Source organism: Myxocyprinus asiaticus, chromosome 20, assembly GCF_019703515.2.
Source record: "Myxocyprinus asiaticus isolate MX2 ecotype Aquarium Trade chromosome 20, UBuf_Myxa_2, whole genome shotgun sequence".
Classification (NCBI taxonomy): Eukaryota; Metazoa; Chordata; class Actinopteri; order Cypriniformes; family Catostomidae; genus Myxocyprinus; species Myxocyprinus asiaticus.
Genome location: NC_059363.1, coordinates 24,886,107 through 24,898,822, shown reverse-complemented (window position 1 = coordinate 24,898,822; position 12,716 = coordinate 24,886,107). Strand labels below are relative to the sequence as shown.

At 35.8% G+C, this 12,716-nt stretch overlaps 1 protein-coding gene across 1 annotated transcript in view; it reads left to right on the top strand.

Moving 5' to 3' along the window:
- Positions 1-12,716, top strand: part of LOC127410870 (tyrosine-protein kinase receptor-like) — an 81,516-nt gene that overhangs the window by 18,313 nt on the left and 50,487 nt on the right. The window contains exons 2-4 of the mRNA XM_051646087.1: positions 8,886-8,981; positions 9,766-9,915; positions 10,058-10,283. Coding sequence (XP_051502047.1) covers positions 8,886-8,981; positions 9,766-9,915; positions 10,058-10,283 — 472 coding nt within the window. The remainder of the gene's footprint in view (positions 1-8,885; positions 8,982-9,765; positions 9,916-10,057; positions 10,284-12,716) is intronic.

The window sequence follows — 12,716 nt, the reverse complement described above, 5'->3', positions numbered from 1 at the left end:
AAATTGTTGAAAAAAAAGGAGAACTTGATGAAATGGAACACTCACAACAGGTGCCTCAAATTCCATTACCACTGATTGTGGGGCTTGGGCATCTGCCATAGGAAATATGTAGGGGGAATGTAAATGTAAAAATGTTAGCAGTAAATGTAATGTAAATAAATTGTACAGTCTGTAAACAACCAACACATTTTTGACTGCGAGAAGTCCAAGACAGTTTCAATCCATTAATTCAGCAGTCTCTCCATTCCACAATTTACAGGTTGTGTAATAAGGGTTCACAAACTTCAAAACCCAATTCCTCAAAATGAACACCACCTTCTCACAAAAAAAAAAAAAAAAAGTTACAAGCCATTTTTTTTAACCCACTGGTCATAAAACAGTTTCACAGTTTCATATACTTTTTTTTGTTTTGTTTCAGCTCTTTAACAAAATTCACAACTCTTGTATTCAAGTGTCCAGTTCACAATAAAGCACAAAAATTAAAGCTCAATAGTTCAAGTAACAAAGCACAAACTTTAAAGTCCTCCATTTCATTAGTTCATGGCCTTGTTTGAGCACCACTCTATAATGGTGGCGGCCCCCAGAATAAATTTAAATAAATAATAAAATAATTGAATCAGGCGCCAGACAGGTTTAAGCCTGTCGAAATCAACTTAAAACCAGGATAGTTCTTTAAAGCCACCGGTCACAGCAAAATAACATCTCAAATGTATACATCATATTTATTTTAAACAATGATGAAAGTATAAATAAACCAATTCAATACAAAAAAATTAAACAATCTATTAAAAATCAAAACAAAACACAAATTGCCTCATATTACCATAATAAACATCAAGAAACCAAAACCAACTTAACACATCGGTATATGTTTGTGTGTTTGGTGTATGTGGGTGTTAGGGAGAGAGTTCAGGTGTTCTTGGGGTAAGTGAATGAGTGTGTGCTGCTGGGTCGAAGTATGTCTGCATGCACCTTGATGTGTGTGAGGCACTGCTGCAGGAGCACAGAGGGAGAGTCAAACGGGAATCTGGGCAGGTCAGAAGATACAAGCGATCACCTCAACTTCTGATACTTGGCTCCATTTAAACATGGTTGTAGAGCAATTGAGGGAACTAATGCGTCCACACAAAACTCAAGTTGTCAGTCAGGTAGCTTTGTCCAATCAATAATCCCGGCTAAACTTTTTGGTGCTCACTGCTGATTACCAGTCCCACTTTTAGTCCTCACTCCTCCAATGGCGTTCCTGTTCACACGTCACATCACACGTACACAATGGCAAACGCTCTCTGTTCTCCATGCACCAACACTGCAAACAACTCCACACCTGTCACCTTACTTTGTGCTCTTTAACGAATGGCCATTTTATCTTCTCAGGTTTGGGTTTGGTGGCAGATCCTTAAAGTGGCAGAGCTGATTTTTCACAAATTTATTGCTGGCTTTTAACATTTGGCAAGCTACAGCATTCATGCTAACTGAATCACCATTTTTGCTGTGCTGGTCATGTGCACAGGTCCTTCTTTGTAAGGCCCACAATAAACTTTTATCCTTTGCTTCACTTGGGTATACAAGATCATATTTCCATCTGGTATTAATAAATCTAGACTGTCTGTGACTTGTGCAAAATCAAATAAATTGTATTGGTACATATGAAACGGATATAGACAGAGTATGACAAAACATCTCCTGCTTCTTTAAACATCAATTTGATTGTAAAACTGAATGCTGAGGTTTTGGGGTCAGAGGAGGGTTTATTGTCAGAAAAAAATGTCCCAATATTACAAGCTTTTTAAAATACAGGAGCAGATGTACTGTAGGTTCTAAAAGATCATAATTTGAGCCTAGCTGCAACCAATTACAAGAAAAATTCAATTATGTGAGTTAATTTTTCGGAAATGCCAAAAGTCTGATTCACTGCTAATGAATGGGCTCTCAAATGTGCAGACTCTTCACTCTTTATTACAGCTGTCTATATTTTGTTTTTTCGTTAAGAGTCTTAGCTTAGCTTAGGAAAAGAACAAAAAGCAAATTGAATGAAAATCAGGCAAAGATTTGTTTTCTTTGCAGAGATGGATGGAGAATATATATATATATATATATATATGAAAAAATATATATATATCTGGAAAAAATTAAGAGACCACTGCAAAATTATCAGTTTCTCTGGATTTACTATTTAAAGGTATGTGTTTGAGTAAAATGAACATTTTTGTTTTATTCTATAAAGTACTGACAACATTTCTCCCAAATTGTCATTTAGAGCATTTATTTGCAGAAAATGACAAATGGTCAAAATAACAAAAAAGATGCAGTGTTTTCAGACCTTGAATAATGCAAAGAAAGCATGTTCATATTCATTTTTAAACAACACAATTCTAATGTTTTAACTTAGGAAGAGTTCAGAAATCAATATTTGGTGGAATAACCCTGATTTTCAATCACAGCTTTTATGCATCTTGGCATGCTCTGTGACCAGTCTTTCACACTGCTCTTGGGAAAAATTTAAGCAGCTTGGCTTTGTTTAATGGCTTGTGGTCATCCATCTTCCTCTTGATCACATTTCAGAGGTTTTCAATGGGGTTCAGGTCTGGAGATTGGGCTGGCCATGACAGGGTCTTGATCCGGTGGTCCTCCATCCACACCTTGATTGACCTGGCTGTGTGGCATGGAGCATTGTCCTGCTGGGAAAAACTAATCCTCAGAGTTGGGGAACATTGTCAGAGCAGAAGGAAGCAAGTTTTCTTCCAGGATAACGTTGTACGTGGCTTGATACATGCGTCATTCACAAAGACGAATCTGCCTGAATCCAGCCTTGCTGAAGCACCCCTGAAGCATCATCACCGATCCTCCACCAAATTTCACAGACAATGTGGCTTGAAGGCCTCTCCAGGTCTCCGTCTAACCATTAGACGACCAGGTGGAGGATCGGTGATGATCTGGGGGTGCTTCAGCAAGGCTGGAATTGGTCAGAATCGTCTTCGTGAAGGACGCATGAATCAAGCCACTTACAAGGTTATCCTGGAAGAAAACTTGCTTCCTTCTGCTCTGACAATATACTATATATATATATATATATATATATATATATATATATATATATATATATATATATATATAAATTATATGCAGTATATACATTATGTTGTTGTAAATGACAAAGAAAAAATATTTGGACATTTTGTCAAACTTAAACATTTTGACCTAAAAATATGCTTCAAGTGATAACATCTAAAATAACAGTTTTTATTCAAGTCAAAAATATTATTTAGCATTACTTAATCAATCTGAACATATTAGATTACACCAACAAAACTTGTTTTAGGGGTTGGATCAGAAATGGCTCCTTAATGTAACAATTGCAGGTGACCACTTGTTACAGTGTAGAGGAACGTCATTATGATGACCTACACCTGTGTGAACTTTAGGGCAGCTGTGTCCATACATCCACTAAAATTACCTTGAGTCCAGCTGGTTTACAGTAACTGCAAAAGTCTTTAAAGAAAAGTTAGTTCTGAACTCCTTAGCATCATTTATTTGCAGATGCCACTTTATATTTTGTTATCTAATGCAAGATAGTCATAGTGTGGCTTAAATGTCCAAATACTTTTTGGGACCATGTCTTGTGGCATACCTATTCTGGATACCATATAATTCGGATTTTGTGTTTTAAATCAAAAGTGGGTCAGTTTGTTTACTAATCGTCTGCTTAGTTAAGATTTCTTTCTATAAGAACATTTTGGTCAGTCATTTTGGTGAAATTATAACTTGTGGCAAAGGTAAACTTAAATGCTTGTTTGTTACAGCATTAAGACTCAGCAGTTTTTTCATAAGTGTATTCTCAACTCATTTCCAATTATCAGTCATATTGATGCAATGACCTGTTTTTTCCTTCTCATAGTGTGTGTGGTACACTGTGTCAGGGCAATCTTTCAATTATCGGTTGTGTTGATTGGTCTCCTCAACTCATCTAAATTGCAACACATTACTCTGTACACCCACAACACTGTTAGTCCCAGACAAGTCCCAAGCATGTGATCTTCACTAACTGCTACAATTAAGCTCTAAATTTATGGTGAAATACATGCTGACAGCCTGGTTTTGTGTTGCTCTATTGGCTTGTGAACCCTGGAACTGTTGCTGCAAGATCTCCCACTCTCTAAAAGGCTTTACCATTTTCAAAAATCCAATTGGAGTGTTCACTGTGTGATCACAAGGGTTTGACTATATCAATTTCCCAGTCTCTGCTGTTCTTTGCACTGTAGGTCTGCAGCTTTGAAGCAATCAACCATAACTGAAGTGAAGTGCTTTTTAGGGGAGTAATATAGAGTTTGGCACATTTAGAGGGACCTGACTGTGTTTAATGATTGATCTAGACTTTGGAGTGCATGTGCTATACTGAAAGCCTTTGAAGAATCTCACCTTCAGAGTATCTCTCTGTTTTACTGATATTCTCATTGCCAACTGGGGTTCCCAATGTTATATTTCAATATCAGCCTTATTGTTTGTACATGTTTTTATGAGCTCCTGAAAAGTAGAGAAGATCAAAAGTCAGACTTTGAGATGTTTTTCAAATATCAATGGCACTGTCTAATATCCACATGGACTCTGGATCTAGAATCCAGCTGCACAGTCACCCCAAAAATTATTTGGACACTTTTGAACAATTAAGTACACAAAAATATCTAAATGTCTTTGCATTAGAAACTAAATTTGAACCAGGTAGCACCAGCAAAAAAATAATGACATAGCTACCGTTTCTTAGAACTAACTTCCTTCCTAAACCTTACAGACTTCTTTTTGAAAGTGTATTTGTGCTATATTTCTTTAAAATAAATTCAACATGGTTTGATATTATGTTGTATAATGCAACAACAGTCTTATGTATTCTATACTTTTTGGTGCCATGTATCAAACAATCTTTTTCATGGTTATTAGACTAGCAAATATCCTTTTATCTTGTGAAATCTTTTTACTGTGTAACAGCATTGATTCGTTTCTTAGGCGCTATTTTTGCCAAGTCTAGTACGATTTTCTTCTTTAAAAAAAAATCTAACAAACAAAAAACTCAAAAGTTAATTAATCAGTGCAACATTAGTCAGCTCACTCTAAAGATTTAAGCATTTTGCCTGATGCTTAAACCCACACTGAATGTTTGAGCTCCTCCAAAGCATTAGGCACTGGTGGTGAGGATTGCCTCTCAGCTCAAATGGAGAGAATTAAGAATCAACAGTATCCTCAGAGGAAGAAAGAAAAGGATCAAGCCTCAGACGTGGGTACTCTCTTAGCAGATGAGTCAGCTGGGTATCGTGAGGACTGCTGGCTCTCCACTGAGAGTGTGTAGTTAACGAAGCCCAGCTGTTAGATGTTCCTCTCTTGCCCTAAACAAGGTGAAACAGGTAGGCCAGATGTCATGTTGCACATTTTGGACACAAATCAGAGTCAGTCACACATCCAGATGCAACCGAGTGTCCTCTCTTGGCAGGGCAAAATAGGTGCAAATCGTAGCCATGTGTTTGCTCATGCTGAAGGACAGAACCCCCAGATGAATTCTTCTGTGGGAGACCTAGTCTAGTCCTTGCACATGTTCTTAGTTGCTTGTTAGAGTATTATGTTAACCTGAGGTTAAAGCTAAAGTGTTAAATTTCTGCTCCTCTTGCAGAACACATTTGTTTGAGCCAATGTTGTCAGGCTGATCGGCATGTTTGGATAGTGCCATAGAGCCAGTGTTTCCATTTTTTTGGAAAATCAACCTACAAATGGCTTACTTCTAGTGAGTTGTCTGCACTTTAATATGGGATATGAGAAAATATTTAAACATAAACAAAATTACTCACTTCATCTGTAGAGTGAAGCATTTTGTGCCAACATTTTGAAAATCCACAGACTAAGTGTCTCTTCCACTATTGATTTACAGAACCAAAATGGTTTATATGGTTCATTGCCTGCTCACAATAATACAGATTTTCATTCTTTTGTGCTGTATTACTTTGGTAAATGAGCAAGCTGCATTGGCAGAGCCAGGCATTTGGTTAATATAGACATTTTTTTGTGCAAGATCTTTAATGCCAACTGGATGATGTAACATACTGGAAAGAGGATGTTCATTTGTGGTTGAAATATATGAGGCTTGCCCATTGTTATGATAAACCCTTACAACTTCCCTTTAAGCATTTGTGATCTAGTTGTATATTTAGGAGTAGATCACATTGTCTTTTCAGATGACAGTTTGCCTGTGGTCCATGGTTGTGATTGAGAATTGTCTGTTGTTGTTGCTTTCATTGCTAAAATTTGTCTTGGGTTGATTTTTTATAGTATCTTTTCAGCAATTTTTTTTTTTCAGTGCTCAGGACGAGGTAATACTTTAAAACTCCCGAAGGAGACCTTTGTGTAGTATGTCATGGTGTGTTTTTATCCTTTTTATGGCGTAATATCCCTGAGCCAAACCAAAACTAATAATTCTTCACTCTTGTAACTGGTTAATATAGCATGTGTTTGTGCAGTGTTTTGCTCTTGTGTAAAATATGTACCATGATTATTGATTGGTCATGGAATTTGTTTTTGGACAAATCAGTGGCTATCTTAATGTTTTGGAAATAATTTTCATATGTTGTAAAAGCTTGATTACAATATTTCAATTGTAACACTCGTTCTGATTTGGGATGTTTGTCACAGCTGTCTTGAGAAGTTTGAATGCTGTTTTCTCAGGATCTACTGAAAAAAGTGACAGCCATAGAAATCACCCTGATGGGCCATTAGTTATTTATGGGTATAGAGTGCAACAGTTTGCTTCCGGAAGTAAAAATCACAATTATTTTTTCCATTGACAAATAGATTTTTACCGATAACTTAAAGACCTTTAAAGACATATACTGTGAGCCCCAAGGTTGTTCATCAATGGTATATGCTTCTTTTATTTCAACTTCATTGTTTAAAAATCGTGTTTAATAAAGGACACTATCCACAGTCCAGCAGAGAAAGCTTCAGTCAGAGAACTGCGGCCAAGAAAGCTCACCAAACAATCCCGGAAGCGACTGCTCTCCCATTACTTCACCCACAAACTACTTATATATTTGCATATCTTGAAATATTTTGAAATAAATGTAAACTATATTGTTTCTATACTTATAATCAACCAACAACATAAAATCAATAATTATATATACTTCAATTGTTTTATATTCGAATATGTCCTTCGCAATGCCTCATGCCGATTTTCAAATACTTATTGCTTCAAAACAAAGTTTATGTTGTGATTCACCTCGGAGCTGGTTGGTTCATGGCTTAAAACTCTTTTATGAAGGATTTTATTGAAAGTCTATGGAATAAATGAATGGGGGCAATACTTCCAGAAACCAGGTGGCTGAAAAAGTGGGCAGGCACTGTTGTGCTCTTTAGCTGAAATGACCAAAGCTGTTAAAGGAATAGTTTACCCAAAACAGTAGAAAAAAGTATAGAGTACATTAAATATCATTTAAAGTTCTTCCTAACATTTCCTTTTGTGCTTTACTAAGGAAATAAAGGGTTTGGAACAACACTTTTTGGATAACCTATTCCTTTAGAAGAGGGTGTCCATACACTTTTGGCCATGTAGTGTATTTAAAAAAGAATGGGCTCTAAAATGTTCTTAAAAAATCTTTATTAATAATCTTTATATTTATCTTACAAAAAAGTCATCAATATTGATTTTCAAATTCTTGCTGTATGGCTTCCTGGCCCCCTTCATTAGCATTCCATCATAGGCTTTACTTAACTGGATACAGTTGACGCCATTGAGATCAAGGGATTAATTTAGTGGAGTGGTGGGGCATTGTAAGTAGCCCCACTTTAGAGATTCTTGATGATACATCAAATGAATCTGATTTAGAGCCAGGAAATGACAGGAGTGTGGGTCCTAATTGGCAAAGCATACTCATTACAGTTCTGATTTTGGCATGCTGTAATGAGCTATTGCTGTGATCTCAAATATTGTATGTTTTTATAACAGATAATGGACTTTTTTGCTTTGGTAACCTCTTACCTCTCCAAATCTTAAAATAAAATAAATGTGATTCAGCATTTAAAAATATCAAGTATAAAACCAATATTTAATTACATTAAAATGAATATAAGAACACTCTTCCCATTTTCATGACTGTATAGGGCAAACAAATGTAAATTATTTAAAGGTGTTTTTCCACAAATGTGCCAGTCACTGCAAGACCAAGCACAGGCTCACACTGGGTTATTTCTTTATTTTTTTTCTTAACTAGGAAGGCAATAAAAAGATTTGGAGTGTGAAAGCAATAATCATTGAAATACTGTTATAATTTGTATAATTCTGTGCTAATTCAAAGCACAAAAGAATGACGTCATTTGAAATGTGGCCCACTAGAGTTAATCACAATCTATTGTTAGTTTAAACACTTGTTAAAACAGCACTGTTGTTGTTTTCAAGTGTCCTTATTTAATCTAATGTTTAAAATGTATGTTTTTATATAGAAATAGTTATGGGTGCTGATGGTCATACAATAAATTTCATCTGATAAACAGAAAACGACATTATGACTTCAAATTGCACAGCACTGTGTCCAGCTGTTTTGAATGAAATGCCTCATTGATAAAACACAACGACTGTGCATAATGTCGCCTTTGGGCAAAACCACTAGGCAGACCTTAAAATACCATAAAGCTTTTCGGGTCCTTTGGGGCACTAACACTGAGATAACAGACCCATATGGTCTTCAGTCTAAAACTTTGGTTCTTTCATATGAAAGCTTCATTTGAAGCCTCTGCTAACAAGTAATTATCATTTATTAAATCATTTTAAAAGAAAACAAAGACTTGCTTTATTCCAATTGACGTTGTGGTTGACCTTTGGTCTCATAAAGCTTATTTTAGTTGTCTTTCAGTGTTTAGGAGCAGCTGTTCTCCGGTGGAAAGGGCAGTCAAACATCCTCCAGTGCAACCATATCCTCATCAGTTCAGTCCAAAAGAAGACAGTGAACGTAAGACATTGATTTTTACTTCATCCCCTCAACTGGTTCTCATTAGGAAGTGATGAACCATACAAACCACCATGAAAACAGAGGAGAACTTGTTTGATTCCTCCATAACAGTCTGAGCCTGAGGTTTTAACTGCTCTCTTGTCATTACATAATGTTTCTTATGAAGTTTCACTTGCCACATTTTAGCTTAGAAGAAACATCGATTTGGTTAAGTATTCCACCCATGGCACTTCCCGTCGGGACGTTTATATGGAATCCCAGAGGGGTTTCCCTTTTTGTGGTATTTCTTCATCAGTAGCTTTATATAATTCCATGCAAACTTGAAATGCCTGATGACAAACAAAAATGCAATGAATGTGAATGGTGCCTGAGACTAACATTTAGCCTAATATCTTTTGTGTGCCACAAAAGAAAGAAAGTCATATGGGTTTGCAACAATATGAGGAGTAAATGATGACAGAATTTTAATTTTGCATGAATTAGTCCTTAAAGAGTATAGCAAGATTTATTTTTTCAAATTAGTTTTTTATTTTTTATTTTTTTTGCCCTGCTTTCTCTTTTAGCTATATAAACAGTGCTGGATCCGATTAAATATTTACTGATATTAATATATTGAGCTGTAAAGAGCATTGTCAAATTGGTTATAACATATATAATACTGTATATGAGTGATGTCTATAACTTTGTACTGCTACAATTGATGTGCTAAACTGTTTTGGTGCTTCCTTGTGAGTAGTGACTTCCCTTTAATACTCTGATAAAGTGTTGCTTCATCCTTCTACAGTTTCCTTTTGTGATTTTGAATCTCCATGTTCTTGGACCTTATCCAATCACAGCACTGGAGGGGACTGGTATGTCACATCACCACAGCAACACAGATCCAATAGATGGGGTGTCCAACCAATCAAAGATCATTCCGCTGGAAAATCTGAAGGTACGAACGGAAAGTCCCCTCATAATTTATACCTCATTTAAAAATGTTTAGCATAAACAGGCACATCTTTTTGGGATAGATTGGCAATATAATGATTAGTTGCAGTCCTGTAATGTTTTGAAGATTTCCTTTCTTTCAACAGGTCATTTTCTGATATTAAAGCCCAGCTCAGCTAAGGTGTCCTCTGGGAGATGTAGTTTCCACATGTCCAGTCCTGTTGAAATTCACAGTGGGCCACTCTGTCATCTGCGCCTCGCTCGCTTCCAGCCAGAGCCACATACAGGAAACGTATCTGCCTTTGTGAAAACCACTGACTCCTCAGTCATCAAGCCGTTAGCTCTTACAATCAAGGAACATGGGATTGGCAGGTGAGCCTTTTGAATTCAACTGTGTTTTTCCAATGGCCTCAAAAACACAGCAATGAAAAAAAAAACGTTACATATAGTGGCCCAAAAAGTAATGGACATATAAGCCACTTTAAAAGGGTTAGTTCACCCAAAAATGACCCTCATGCCATCCCAGAGGTGTATGACTTTCTTTCTTCTGCAGAACACAAATTATGATTTTTAGAAGAATGTCTCAGCTCTGTAGGTCCTCACAATGCAAGTGAATGGGTGCCAAAATTTTTACACTCCAAAAAGCACATAAAGGCATCTTAAAAGTAATCCACACGACTCCAGTGTTTTAATCCATATTTTCAGAAGTGATATGATAGGTGCAGGGTTGGGAGGGTTACATTTGAAATGTATTCCACTACAGATTACAGAATACATGCTGTAAAATGTAATTTGTAACATATTTCGTTAGATTATTCAAGGTCAGTAACGTATTCTAAATACTCTGGATTACTTCTTCAGCACTGGTAGATTTTTTCACTTGTTTTGACTATAAAAACTCTGCCAGTACAGTAAGACAAAATACACATGTTAAAAATACATTCTCTGAAAAACCTAAATATCTTATGCAGTGTTGTTTCTAAAACAAGATAAATCAAACTGATCTTGTTTTAAAGATTTTTAGATATTTTTTTACAGGAAAACAATACAAAAATTATTATCAAGAACATGATTTTTGCCCTAATATCAAAGGTCTTACTAGAAAAAAAGAAATTATGATCCAGCGTGAATTTTCTTGATAAAAAAAATATGATTGTGCCTGGCAACATGTGCATGTAAAATGGCTAGAAATAGCATTTTAGCTTAGTGTAAAGCTGACAATTTACACAAGGTTTATTTCTATTTCTTCTGCTCCAAACTTACTTCAAACTTACTTCTCTGTCTGCTCGTATGAATATAACACATCATAAGAAAGTGTTTCACCGCTGTTCAAATGCACTTTGGATCGCATAGTTTATATGTATAAATGTTTTCCATCTGAAAGGACTAAATATTAAATGAAACAAATGACAATAAAATGCAAAAAATCTCTTCAGTAATCAAAATACATTTTGAATGTAACTGTATTCTAATTACCAATTATTTAAATTGTAACTGCTGTGGAATACGTATTTTGTATTTTGTTACTCCCCAACCCTGGATAGGTGTGGTTGAGAAACAGATCAATATTTAAATCCTTATTTTGCTTGAAATTCTTCTCCTTTCCCAGTGGGGGTCGATATGCATGAAGAATGTGATTCACCAAAAACACAAGCAGAAAAATTTGAAAGTGATCTGTTTCTCACCCACACCTAATTTATCACTTCTGAAGATATTGTTTTAACCACTGGAGTCTTATGGATTACTTTTATGTTGACATATGTGATTTTTGGAGCTTCAAAATTTTTGCACCCATTCACTTTGGACCAAAAGAGCTGGGAAATTCTTTTAAAAATATTCATTTGAGTTCAGCAGATGAAAGAAATAATACACATCTGGGATGGCATATGGTTGAGTAAATGATGAGAGAATTTTCATTTTGGATGAACTATTATTTTAAATAATGTATGAATGTCATTCCATTAGATAATAAAATGTCAAATCAAGTGGCTTGTCTCATAGCAAACTTCACTTTTCTGAGCAATTTTAGCTATTTTTGTGCTTTTAAACTACTTTTGCTAAGGTGATTTTTAGGTGATGTATGAACTTGAAGTCAGTTCCCCTTAAGGTTCACACAGGTATCCTAGCAGAGTAACCTTTACTATGGATATTTTCCACTCATGTTTGACAACCAGAGAGAGTCCAAATACAGTATCTGCATGCAGTGGCAATGTTACGATCAAATCTGATTGACATATCATAAAAGGAGAACTGACATATTACAGAGCCACTGTATATAAGTGAGAGAGCATTGGCATTTGCTTTACTTACATGTGGGACAGCATTAACCACAAGACAAAGATGTCAACCAAAATACTTTTCTTATGGAGATGTTGTAATTATTGATTTTCTTGTGCTAGGCACATCACGACCAAGATGGTTGAAAGCATTTTGTTTCTTAAAGTAGGGCCAGATATTACTTTTGCCCTAATTGGTTCTGACAGAGGGCTAGAAATAGATGGTGATGCAATGCAATTTAGAATGAGCCAGAACAGTCATGATGGATCCAATATACTTTTACTTTCGGCATTGTACTATGTGGCTCTGAGCCTAACAGACCTGGGTTACAGCATGGAGTGTGGCGTATTATACAAATCAGTTATATACACCGGTTTCAATTTAGACTTAGAGACCCACTTTTAGTTTGCATTATCTCCCGCTGTGTACTTCACAAGCTTCAATACATGCAATGAAGCACTTACACAAGTGGCTGTGAGACCACTTTCATGTAATGATTTAAGCATTAAGGGATTTTTTAATGATATG